The 12,395-nt window shown below is 31.7% G+C and overlaps 2 protein-coding genes across 2 annotated transcripts in view; both read right to left on the bottom strand.

The window, feature by feature from the left end:
- LOC103309946 (uncharacterized protein K02A2.6-like) overlaps positions 1-547 on the bottom strand; it is a 4,547-nt gene extending 4,000 nt beyond the window's left edge. Inside the window, exon 1 of the mRNA XM_008186701.1 lies at positions 147-547. Coding sequence (XP_008184923.1) covers positions 147-547 — 401 coding nt within the window. The remainder of the gene's footprint in view (positions 1-146) is intronic.
- Positions 548-11,477: 10,930 nt separating this feature from the next.
- On the bottom strand, positions 11,478-11,846 carry LOC115033400 (RNA-binding protein fusilli-like). The gene has a single exon (XM_029485798.1). The coding sequence runs from the start codon at positions 11,831-11,833 to the stop codon at positions 11,540-11,542; it is 294 nt and encodes a 97-aa protein (XP_029341658.1). The 5' UTR covers positions 11,834-11,846; the 3' UTR covers positions 11,478-11,539.
- Between the last annotated feature and the right edge of the window lie 549 nt (positions 11,847-12,395).

Consider the following 12,395-nt stretch of genomic DNA (forward strand, 5'->3'; position numbering starts at 1 on the left):
ATTTTGTTCATAGTGATATTTTGGTTTGTGGCATCTTCTTCAAATAATAGTTCTTTAAATTGTTTATCAAGACCTAGAGTGAAAATGTCTCTTTAAACAATATTTAGTTCAGTACCAAAACCACAAGGTATGGATAAAGTGCGTACTCGAGCAGCCCATTCTGCAACCGTTTCCATAGGATTTTTCTCCGCTCTATAAAATTCATGTCTGGCAGAAAAATACGAGTGAAATGTGCATCTAATAATTTGATTAGATCACTGAATGATTTTGCTTCAATGTCCAACGGCACACATAAACTTGCGAGTAAGGAAAACGTTTCGTCACTTAGCGCAGTTATTAAAATGGCTTTCTTTTTGAGGTCACTTGAAACATCACCAGCAATGAAACTATTTGTTAACTTTAATTTAAAAGTTTTCCATTCACCGGAACGGTGATCAAATGACATGTGGTTAAGTCCAATATATGCCGCCATATTATTTCCCGAGTTATTACCAGTTGCAATGTTTGACGTACTTGTTTCCGAATTTGCGGTTTTGGTTTTCACCATCTTCGTCGCCAAATTTGTTGTGTCTTATACAACAAACTTAGATTTTAACGTATATAGAAAAAATCATGTTTTAAAAATCATCCTTTTATTTAATGACAAGACACAACTTAAAACACATTTTTATTTGTTGGTTACACCAGAGAGACTTAACATATAGTATGACTATGCGTTATCCACAACTTCTAACTTATACAGTGTTACACTTTGTGATGACATTAATATATAACATGTATTAATAATAAAACAATAATATTATAATATTCAATTTGTGTCTGTTTTTTTATGCTACCTAACCTAACCCTCGGGGTCTGGCCAATATATTTTAATACTCAAGTAGTTATTTGTCAAATCATCAAATACTAAATAGTATGTTAAAATAAAAACGGCCCATTGAAGGGAGCCAATGGCGTTTGCAGAATTTTTCTATGACCCGGTGGCGGGGGGGGGGCTTAATATTAACGATAGGTACATAAGTACGATTATTTTTTATAAGCGTTTAAAATTGACTAAACCACAATTAATTTGAAGTTAAACATTTATAATAGTAAATACAATGCTTAAAGAAGTAATAACAATACTGGCAATGGAGGGGGCTTCAGATTTCAGACCGTTATCCCCCCTCATGCAATGCGTACACCACTGACACGGGTCTTAGCCCCCTTAGAACTTTTTGGAAACACCACTGATCTGGATAAGTTGTAAAAAATACAATTCTGATGATTATATATTTAAATAACGTGTATGAAAACCTGTTATCACATAAATATCATTATATATGAATAGTTAAAATTAGGAACAAGCAAGTAGGTAAACGACCTCCTTAAACAATTTGGCAATATGGCAAATACAATAGAAGGTTAAAGGGTTAGTCATGTAGTCAAAATACCCGAGTGCTTAATCGCGATCCATATTAAAACACAAAATACGTATCAGTTGACAGGATATGGGGATTGCCAAAGCCACGAGTAGATATACGTATATATGTTTATGTACGCAACTATAGACCAGGATGTGGTAACTGATAAGAATTTAGTAAATTCGCAAAAGAGATGACTCTCTGCACGACAACACAGATAATAAATTAGCTGTCAGAACATTATGGCGAATACTCAGATTACCCCTTAATTTGTTAATTTTAATTAAATTTAAGTCTGATCCTGTGTCCAAAAGTAAGAAGATTTTTTCTGTATTAAAACTAGGTGATTCTAACGTTATATGATTTTTTTATAAAGTTGATACGATGTTGAAGCAGCGCATGATGGCGTTTCCAGAATTTGGTTTACCAGGCACACGCCACTGACGGCTGGTAAGTTGGAGTTTAAATTATTACTAGATCGTTCGTCGCGTTGTTTGGATAAAACATGCAGACATTATGTGGCCGGTTTTATTGCAGTATGTGCAGAATCGTTATAACCGTTGTGCGCTGGGATTCGTAAAATTATTACGTGTCGGAATATTGTCACTTGGCTGTCCGCCATGTGTGTAATTTCTTTGAATTGGGCCCCCTTGCCGACAATCGCGCGCTATGTGGTTGTTTCGACCGCAGATTTAGTATCCTGCGTTAGTCCTAGCCATATTCGGATTTCGTTGTACAGCGTTGAAATTATTGCCATAAGTATTCTGTCTGCCGTTTTCATTATTTCTATTGAAATTAAAGTTATTATTGCGATTCAAATTTTGCTGATTATTATACCCGTTGTTATTACGATTGACGTGCTGATTATTGCTATTACGAGTGAAATTGTTGTTATATCCGTTATTATTCTGATAATAATTATTATAATTATTCCTATTAAATCCTTGGTTACCCCCATTGTTATAGCCATTATTGTTTCTAGAAAAATTGAAGCAAAATCATTCAGTGATCTAATCAAATTATTAGATGCACATTTCACTCGTATTTTTCTGCCAGACATGAATTTTATAGAGCGGAGAAAAATCCTATGGAAACGGTTGCAGAATGGGCTGCTCGAGTACGCACTTTATCCATACCTTGTGGTTTTGGTACTGAACTAAATATTGTTTAAAGAGACATTTTCACTCTAGGTCTTGATAAACAATTTAAAGAACTATTATTTGAAGAAGATGCCACAAACCAAAATATCACTATGAACAAAATTATGGACATTGCTCTTGCGAAGGAAATGGCCAGCAAAAATGCTGCAAAAAATAATCAAGAACCAAATGAAGTAAATTTTATAAAAGGAAATACATTTACCCACATGAAATCCACAAGAGACATAATAAACAGTATTCAAAGAACTCACAGAAAGATCAAGCCGGCGAAACTCACAAACAGAAATGTCAAGTATGCGGTCGTCAAATCCATAAATTCAAACGATTGTAGGTACAAAGGTTATACATGTAATTTATGTAATTTAGTGGGACATTTAGCTCCCATGTGTAAAAATAAAAATAAATTTAATCAAAAAAATAAAACTCACAATACTCATTATATAGAAAATAAAAACATTGCTTCTGATGACGATGACATTTTTTTTGGTGTATCAGACATTTTCAAATTAATTTCTGAACCAAGTAATGAAACATTAGAACCTTTAGAACTAAATTTACAACTAAATGACATAAACATTAAATTTCAAATTGATACTGGTAGTTTGCATTCTCTTGTAAGTGAAAGTTGTTATTTAGAAAATTTTAGTCACATTAAATTAAATGAAAATATTATTATTTTAAAAGATTATATTGGTAAGCATTTTAAACCTTTAGGCAAACTTAATTTAAATTTTGAATGTAATTCTAATAAAGGCCAAATCATATAACGTTAGAATCACCTAGTTTTAATACAGAAAAAATCTTCTTACTTTTGGACACAGGATCAGACTTAAATTTAATTAAAATTAACAAATTAAGGGGTGACACACCAATTAATGAACAAAACAAAATTTATCTTAAAGGCATTAAAAAAAAAATTGTTCCCACATTAGGACGCGTTACAATTAAATTAATTATAAACAAAAAAGCATTCGAAACCGAGTTCACCGTTGTAAACGCACAGTTAACTATCGATAAAATACTTTTAATTAACAAAAAAAATATATTAGTAAATTAGCATAAGGAATTGACCTTAAGTCAACAATATATAATAAAGTACTAACTATTATTTTATATAATTAATTACAATATATTATGAGTGAAATGAGTGTATACCTATCAACAATAATTATAAGAAAATTATCATGTTAATAACAAAAAAAAAAGAGAGATTTTACTCCATTTATTATTGTATTAAGAAATAATTAAAATAACATAGAACTAACACAAAAAAAAAATAATTAATAATATATATATGTATATGTATTGAAATAAGTTTTCATTGAATTAATTAATAATATGTATTAATGTAACGACTAACAAAAAAAATATATGTATATGTATTATTGTAAAATTGTATCAATGCTTTAAACAATATTATTTGTCAAACACAAAGTGTAAAGCCATATTAATATAACAAAAATTGTAAAACGAATATTATTGTAATGAAAAATCAATTAATTGTAAGCCAAATATTATTGTAATTGTAAAACACATTTTGATGTAATGAAACCATAACATTGTAAAACATAATAATTGTAAACATGTAAATGATGTTATAAGAAATTAACTAAATTGTAGACACATTGCATAAACTTGTAAATGCGATGGTGTTCTTAAAAAGATTTCTGTCTTTTAAAGACATAAATCCTTTTTCTAAGGGGGGAGGTGCTACGTACGGACCCCTCTACTCCACCCCTACACATAGTCATACTACACAGCATCGGACGCCCTATGGTAACACGTAAATAGTTAGGTGATGTCACCGCTGTACATAAAACCTTGGGGGAGCAATACTATAAACGCTAGCAACAGTCTCGGCGACTGCCAACGGCCAGATGACAAACCCGAACCATTAAGATATCTGTGAGACCTCCTCGGAGCGCAGTAGATTCTACGAATCAGATATTGGCACTGTGACAAGACGGCTGCGGGTATACTTGGTCATTTTACGACACCCCGCACCGACGAAAGGCACATCTTGTAAAAGGCCCGCTGGACTGTGAGAACCAACGACGTAGTCCGCCAAGGATCTAGTAAGAGAGGGGATAAGACTATATAGGAGCCCTGGGAGCGGCCAGTATTCAGACGTGATTTCACATGGCACACACATGAACCTCTTCGTTATCGATTATCATATTTTTGTATTACGACTTAGATTATTTTCGTTGGCGACGTATTATGGGACTTAGAAAATATTCGAGCAATCGCTTATTTTCTAAGACACTTGTTTTTCTTCGTTAATTCGAATAATCTAATAGTGTTTACATTCAACATGTTTATTATTTTACAATTTTAAATAAATAATACATCAACCCACAAACTGTTGATCATATGACGCTTCTACCATCATCCCATCCTGTCACCATCTCCTGTAAGTCGGTTGCACGCAACAGTATCAAGATGTACCATTTAAATGTAATAACTTATTACATTTAAATGGTACAGAAGATCGTTCATTTTTGAAAATTTAAAACATCATGTAGTTGTTTCATGTAATTCATTCGAGTAGCTTTATCAATTTTATATCAATTAATATTTTAGAGATTTTAAGACTTTAGAATTTTTTTAATGTTTTTATATTTAAGTGTTTAACATATTTATTTTTATTAATTGGTATTTAATTTATAGAAAATGTGTTTTTTTAAATAATATTTATTTGGTATATTTAAGCATATTTTTATTGCATATTTTTGCATATTTTTAATAAACCAAATGCATATTTAATCATTTTTTATTGCATATAAATCCTAGCCCTAGTAATAAGAAATTCACCATGTATATTATATTTGCTGATAAAACGGGAAACATGTTATATTGTGTCATTTAAGAATTGAATATTGAATACAAAAGAATAAAATTCATAAAAAGAATGCTAAATTGGTAAAAATAATAAAAATCACATAGAAAACATATAGGTACGTCAATAATTCACACAAAACATAGAAATTCGATTTACAAACTTTCAATATGATAATAAATATGTATATATTATTATATTTTACCTATTGTTATTTACAATAGTGACCGAAAATATGATTAACAATGATTAGGTAAGTACTATTTCTTCATATTTAATACAGGTGGTGAAAGACGACTATATGATATTTATTTCGAGTTATCTCAACTATATTAATATTATTAGGTATAAAACTTTTTCCGTCTAAGTAATATATAGCTGATCCCGTGCACTTCGTTGCCCGTTAAATGTACCGATTCTATATGACTCAAACTTTGTTAAATTTGGTAATAATATTCGGTGTATGGTGTTCAAAATGTATCTTGCCTGGAATAAAAATTCTGGTTCGCAGCAGTATATTAATATCATGTAGGCAATCTACCTGCGGTAGATCGCAGACACTGTGCTGTTTGTGCGTAATTCAGTAATTGTATGATTTAACTCTAAAGTATCAAAGTTATACCAAGTTTGTATTGTTTTTACATAATTCCACCTACGATGGGTTAATTTAATCAATAAATACAATATCCTAATCTAACCTAACCGTACTAATATCCAATGAAAAAAAACCAAATTTAACCTCTTTTAAATTAACCTATCATTTTCCCAGAGGTCTAATCTACACACGAACATTCATTTATATATAATATATTTATTGACAAAAAATATTAATTCAAATCAACAAACATTCCCGATTAAATAAGAGAAACCAATATATACTACACTATTATTATTTTAATCTGAAACAATACATTTTTTATTATTTAATTTTTTTTTCTGGACAGATGGCGCCACTGTTGTATTTTTGACATCCATGTTTCCTACTTTTCCAGTGGATTTTCCTAAAATGTTCATTCATAAGAACCCTGTCCTTATAATTTATTACGAACACAACAAAAAAAGAATTAGCAAAATCGGTCCAGCCGTTCACGCGTGATGCGATGACCAAGGGAAAAAGGGATACATTTTTATACATAGAGATATAATGACAAAAAAAAAAAATAATAAAAATCAACAAACATGCCCGATTAACCAATAGCAACCACTATATAATACACAATTATTATTTTAATCTGAAACAATAAACTAAATTTTTATTTTATTATTTAGTTTATTTTTTTCTGGACAGATGTCACCACTGTTATATTTTTAACATCCAGATTTCCTAATTTTCCAGGTGGATTTTCCTAAAATTTTCTTTCATAAAAACTCTCTCCGTTTAACTCTTTCGTTTAAAAAAAATCAAGAAGATCTGATAAATAGTTTATGAGTTTATCCTGTGGAGAGATTTTTATTTCACATATATATAGTTAGATATTATATAATCGAATATATCTAATTGAAATATCTCTCTATATATATATATATATAACATAATATTATATAGTTAACTATTTATTTATTTTTTTATTTTTATAAGAATTAAACAATCTATACTATGAGCACAATAATTTTTAATAAATAAATACAAGCACTATTTACATATTATAAACACGTTAAGTATGCGGCTGTTTGTAACTTGCACAATATAATACGATCATGGTTGTGATTTTGAATCATAAGACGGCTCATCGACGGCAATGACGTCATTGTTGTGACGATTGCACGTTGTTTGTTGCCGCTGACCGTTGTTTTGCGTCCCGTCGAACCACAGCCGAGTGCATGCCCATCGGACCTGTAAAATGTTTAGTTTTAATAATTATTAGCCTTCAGAGACGATCGCTTGACGTCGTTGGGGGAAGTGGGAAGGGGCCATGGAAAATGAACCTTAATTAATATGGGTGGGTGGCTAATGATAGAAGAAAAATAGGAAATATTAAAGGTCGGTATAACAGTATTATTAGGGATAGGCCACCTAAAATTATATGAGCAACACCAATTTATTTTATGAGACACGCCACTGTAAAGGTCAGATATACAACTAAAATAATATGTATATTTTATACAAACATACCTACGTTATTTAAGTTAAATTATTAAACAGATGTATTAATTATAATATAATAATAACTCATAAGACATGCCTATTACCGTATTTTTAATTCTGACCATGCGACTACGAATTAAATACCCACTTACAATTTTCTACTTCCCTCAATATAGAATTTTTTTCTGCTACAAAAAAAACACAAACCACATAATCATAAAATATAATTAATTTATTGTTTCTATCAAAATCTAAAATACATAATAGATTGTGTGTGTGTGCGGGGGACGCAGTGACTGAGTGACTACGCGTCCACCACGGGCATGGCAGAAACCTACAGGTGCCCAATTTGAAATTCTGGCAAAACCGTTACGTATTTACCAACTACAGTACCTTCCCGTACAAACAAAAACAAACAAACAGCTAAAGGCCATAGTTTCAGGGCTTAATGATCAATAAAAAAATAAAAATAACAGATTTTATTATATCATACATTCACTAACTTTCAGAGTCATACTAAGAAACTGACGACGACATTATTCAATTCGTTACGACCCGATCTCGGATACGTTAATATTACCGTAATGGAGTACCTACCTATTATTTGTATACATGGTAATGGTTTTAGTGTTTTAGTGTCCCACAGCAGTAGAAAAATATTATCATACGAATGAAATCAACTTGGTTAATTTATTATTATTATTATACTTGCGATGTAGCCTGTAGTGCAGCGTCAAAACTTTAATCAAATTATTATAATCCACCTTCTTTGTGTGGTTACTAGTAAGCTAATTCATGTGATATTTCTAAAATTCCAAATTAAAAATCATTAGAAAACTACTACATTCTAAGAGACTTGTTATAATATAACATTATTATAATGATTAATGAGCATTATTGGGTACACGCATATATCATAAATGTTTCAGGTAATATATAGAAATATAGAATTAATATATTATTATATGAATATATTACAATATCACATTTATTTCTTATACAGTTACCACAACTTTTATAATTAATAATAACTAACCTAACTACTGCTTGGTAACAATAACACCATATATGTACATAGGTATAGTTAGACCATTATGGACAGTGGTCGAAACGAACAATATGTGTGCAGTATAGAAGTTGCCCACTTGTAAATCTCCCTGCAGACTTACAGCTTTAGAAACCCATATAATATGGGTCACTCCCGTCCATACATTTCTTTAATGGGTACTATACGATATGATCTGAAATTCCGAACACTATAGGATTAGGATATTTCATATGATATTATAAGAAGAGTGGCGTAGCCAATAGTAGATTTTATGGGAGACAAGTTAACAAAAATAGAGCGAGCAGGAACATATTTTAGGGTTATACAGCATGATAAGATTCAAATATAATATTAAAAAATGTCAGTTGCATCGGTATCCACCCAAGCTCAACCCCAGAGACGACACTGCAGATATTACGTGGAGATTTTTTAGGCATGCTCACTCTATTGTTAAACTTACATTATGTATATTCAGATATTCAAATTCCTGTTTTTGATATATATTTTATATTTTTTCAAACCATTTTTAAGGATTATTATACTTAGTTTAAACATAATGATAACCCAGAAGCTACTTATTAGAATGGTGATTAAGATGCATCAAATTTATGAAGTAAATCAAGAAAATCATCCGTAAAATAAAATTTTATATCGCCACAGGACACTCCTGAAGCGTAGTACAAACAATATTGGAAATTTTAAAATATGAACTTTAGGCATAGGTATATACTTTAAAATTATAAAAATCATCAACATTACTATTGAAGGACACAATGGGGGTGAGCGTGCCGTCTGCCTTTGAAACAATATAATAGGAACTTTCCATTAAATTTTCAAGATTTTTTAACCAACAAATAATATTTTATTGATATTTAAATAAAAAAAAATAAAAAAAAATGTAAATTGAAAATGTTCGTTAAGAGCTCAAAATATTTAGAAAATGTTGTAGTGTATAGAAAATGCTAATATAAATATTCAGTCAAAATGTTATGAACCTACGGTCTTTTGTTTTAGAGTTGCACTAAAAACCAAAATCGATAATCAAAAACCAACAATAAACACTTTCCCATCGAACAAGATACTGAAGTTGAAAATCAAAGCATTATTTCGACTACTTATCGTGTATACAAACACAAAAATTAAAAATTAAAAAATTAAAATTGAAAAAAATACACACATCATTGTAAAATCAATACATTCATCGTTCCACTCAGAATCTAAAATTTTAATTAAGTTTTAAATATAAATAATTTAAAAAAAACCCTCTTTTTCAAATTGATTTGACTGGTTGTAAATAGTTTGTTTTTATTGGAAATTATTTTAAGATACAGAAAATCGCTTCCCCTAAAAAATCAGTATTTTGGCAATAGTACACGTTTTAGATTTCCACCCCTCATATACAGACACTTTTCATAGGGCAACCGGTGTATAGATTTACCTCGGACACGGAGTGTATGCGATTATACATGTTCACGGGCGGCGGGAGCAGCATCGGATGGCGTGCCCTGCATGATGAGTTGCGCGGGCTGTTGGTGCGGTGGCGATATGGGTAGCGACGGGTACGGCCAGTAGTGGATCGGCGGTGGGTACGGCGCGCCCAGCGACGGCTGCGGCTGGTGGCCTATCAGCGGTGGTGGCCTGTTGAACGGCGAGTAGTTAGAAGTCAGTGGCGAGAACAGCGGAGAAATCATCAGCGGTCCTCCTGCGTGCGCACAAAATACATAACTTTGTCAGTACAATATTATAACATATTATACTGAAATATAAATATAAATATTTTATTTTATTATATTACAGTTAAGGGTTACTGAACCGGTATGTGGTAAGTATGGTTCATTTATGATATCATTTAAAATCTCGGAAAATATATAATGTATATATGTATATATTATATAAAAGAAAAAAAATCATAAATCTTAACAAGCACGGAAATGGGATTACTGAGGAAGATGGTGATAAAATATATAAATAATGTCAGTAAGCCTCAGACATAAAAAGCGAAAGGAAAAGTGAAATAAGCATTAAAAAAAATATATATATATTATATACTTAAACTATATTCAATGTTATGTGTAATATGTGTTAAAATTTTTTTATATAGTTTTAACGGGCTCAACAGAAAGATTAACACCACAAATCACAAGCAATCAATATAATATAAATTTTGCTTTTATACGCCCTGTGCTCTTAATTGATTTGCCAACAACATGTGTGAACACCGTAATTAAATCTAATACGTTTTTTAAGAGAAAAAAATATATATAAAAATAAATAATTATATAAGCAATGAAAATACGACTAAATAAATAAATAAAATATGTCAAGCGAACGATTTTTTTCCTTCGTCCAAATACATTCGCAAATCCACCACACATTTCGTGTCCATTCTTGGTGACCAGACGAAACCTCTATATATATTAGAACAAGCGAGTATTTTGTTAAGTTTATATTTTTCTTAAAAAGTACAGTTCATTACACGACTGTGACATGTGAGTGATACATCGGAGGTAGGGTTCAGCCATGCAGTGGCACCGATCTAAGACGTAATATAGGTATATTTTTTTAGGGTTGCACCATCTCTCATAAAGCATAATATATCATGTAAAAGTATTTTAAAAAAAGAGAGAGATGGTATTTTTGTATTGGATTTTTATTCCAACGATATCGACTTTAACAAAAACTCGGCGCTACTGATGACCACATATACCCGCTCCGCGCAACCACGTGTACCATGGCACCACAGACGTTGACCACCTGCAGACAGGTATTGTTAGAGGGTCTTAGAAAAAGCTGCTGACAGTAGTTGTTATAGGTATAATTATGTTAATTATAACATAACAATACCACGTTGTGTCATATCACCATTCAGATCTTGTTCCTGTTTAGTAAGTAAAGCGAGATTGATTAATTGATTATGCTGAGCTAGTTGATATAACCATGATTCCTGTTGTTGTTGTTTTTGGGCAGCTGCCACAGCTGCACGCTGGAGGGCTAGATTTTGGGCTAAACTGATATTGGATCCCAAGCGGGCATTTGGGTAAATACTGGGGTTCCAGGATTAGCCACCTGGCTGGTGGTCATTAGAGGTTGTGCAGGTAACATACCAGGTGGTGATAATTGTGCTCTGGCAGCTACCGGGGACAAAGCTCCTGACGCGGCACCTCCGCCAGTCAACGCCAGATGCATATCTTCACCAGAACACTGGAACACCTCGATGTACCGTTGTTTTTTGCCTAAAGACAAATAATTGTTGTGTTTAGCCATTGCAGCCTGAGAAGCACTGCCCTCGTTGTTCATTTGAATGAATGCTTCACCATATGCTTGACCCTAGGGTGGACAGATTCAACATTTAAATAATGCACGTTATAAAAAAAAAACTGAATGGAACATACATAAGTACATCATGTATAATTAGACATACAAAAAATATTGAATAGTCAAAAAGTTTTAAAGTGACTAATTATTTTTAGTTCAAACCAAAGCATACAATTTAGTTCTACTTTTCCATTTTTACCAAATTACATATGAATATTACCTACCACATAGTTGTAAACCATATGCACACCTTGGAATACAATATTTTTAGAATGTTCTCCGAGGAACTTAAGTATATGTTCTACATTTGCTTCATATGGAAGTCCACGTAAGCGTATACAGTCTTTTCGTGTGCCACTAGTGATGACATGCTGAGGCAATGGCAGAAGCGGCACGTGTCCAATAATTGCAGTAGGTGAAATATTCACACCAGCTGTTCTTATTACTGGGGTGGTAATGTTGCCAATGCTATCACTAGCTGTTGATCGCACAGATGGACCCATTGCACGATTCAAAAACTTAGAACATTATAAAAAATGTAATC

This window comes from Acyrthosiphon pisum, chromosome X, assembly GCF_005508785.2.
Source record: "Acyrthosiphon pisum isolate AL4f chromosome X, pea_aphid_22Mar2018_4r6ur, whole genome shotgun sequence".
NCBI lineage: Eukaryota > Metazoa > Arthropoda > Insecta > Hemiptera > Aphididae > Acyrthosiphon > Acyrthosiphon pisum.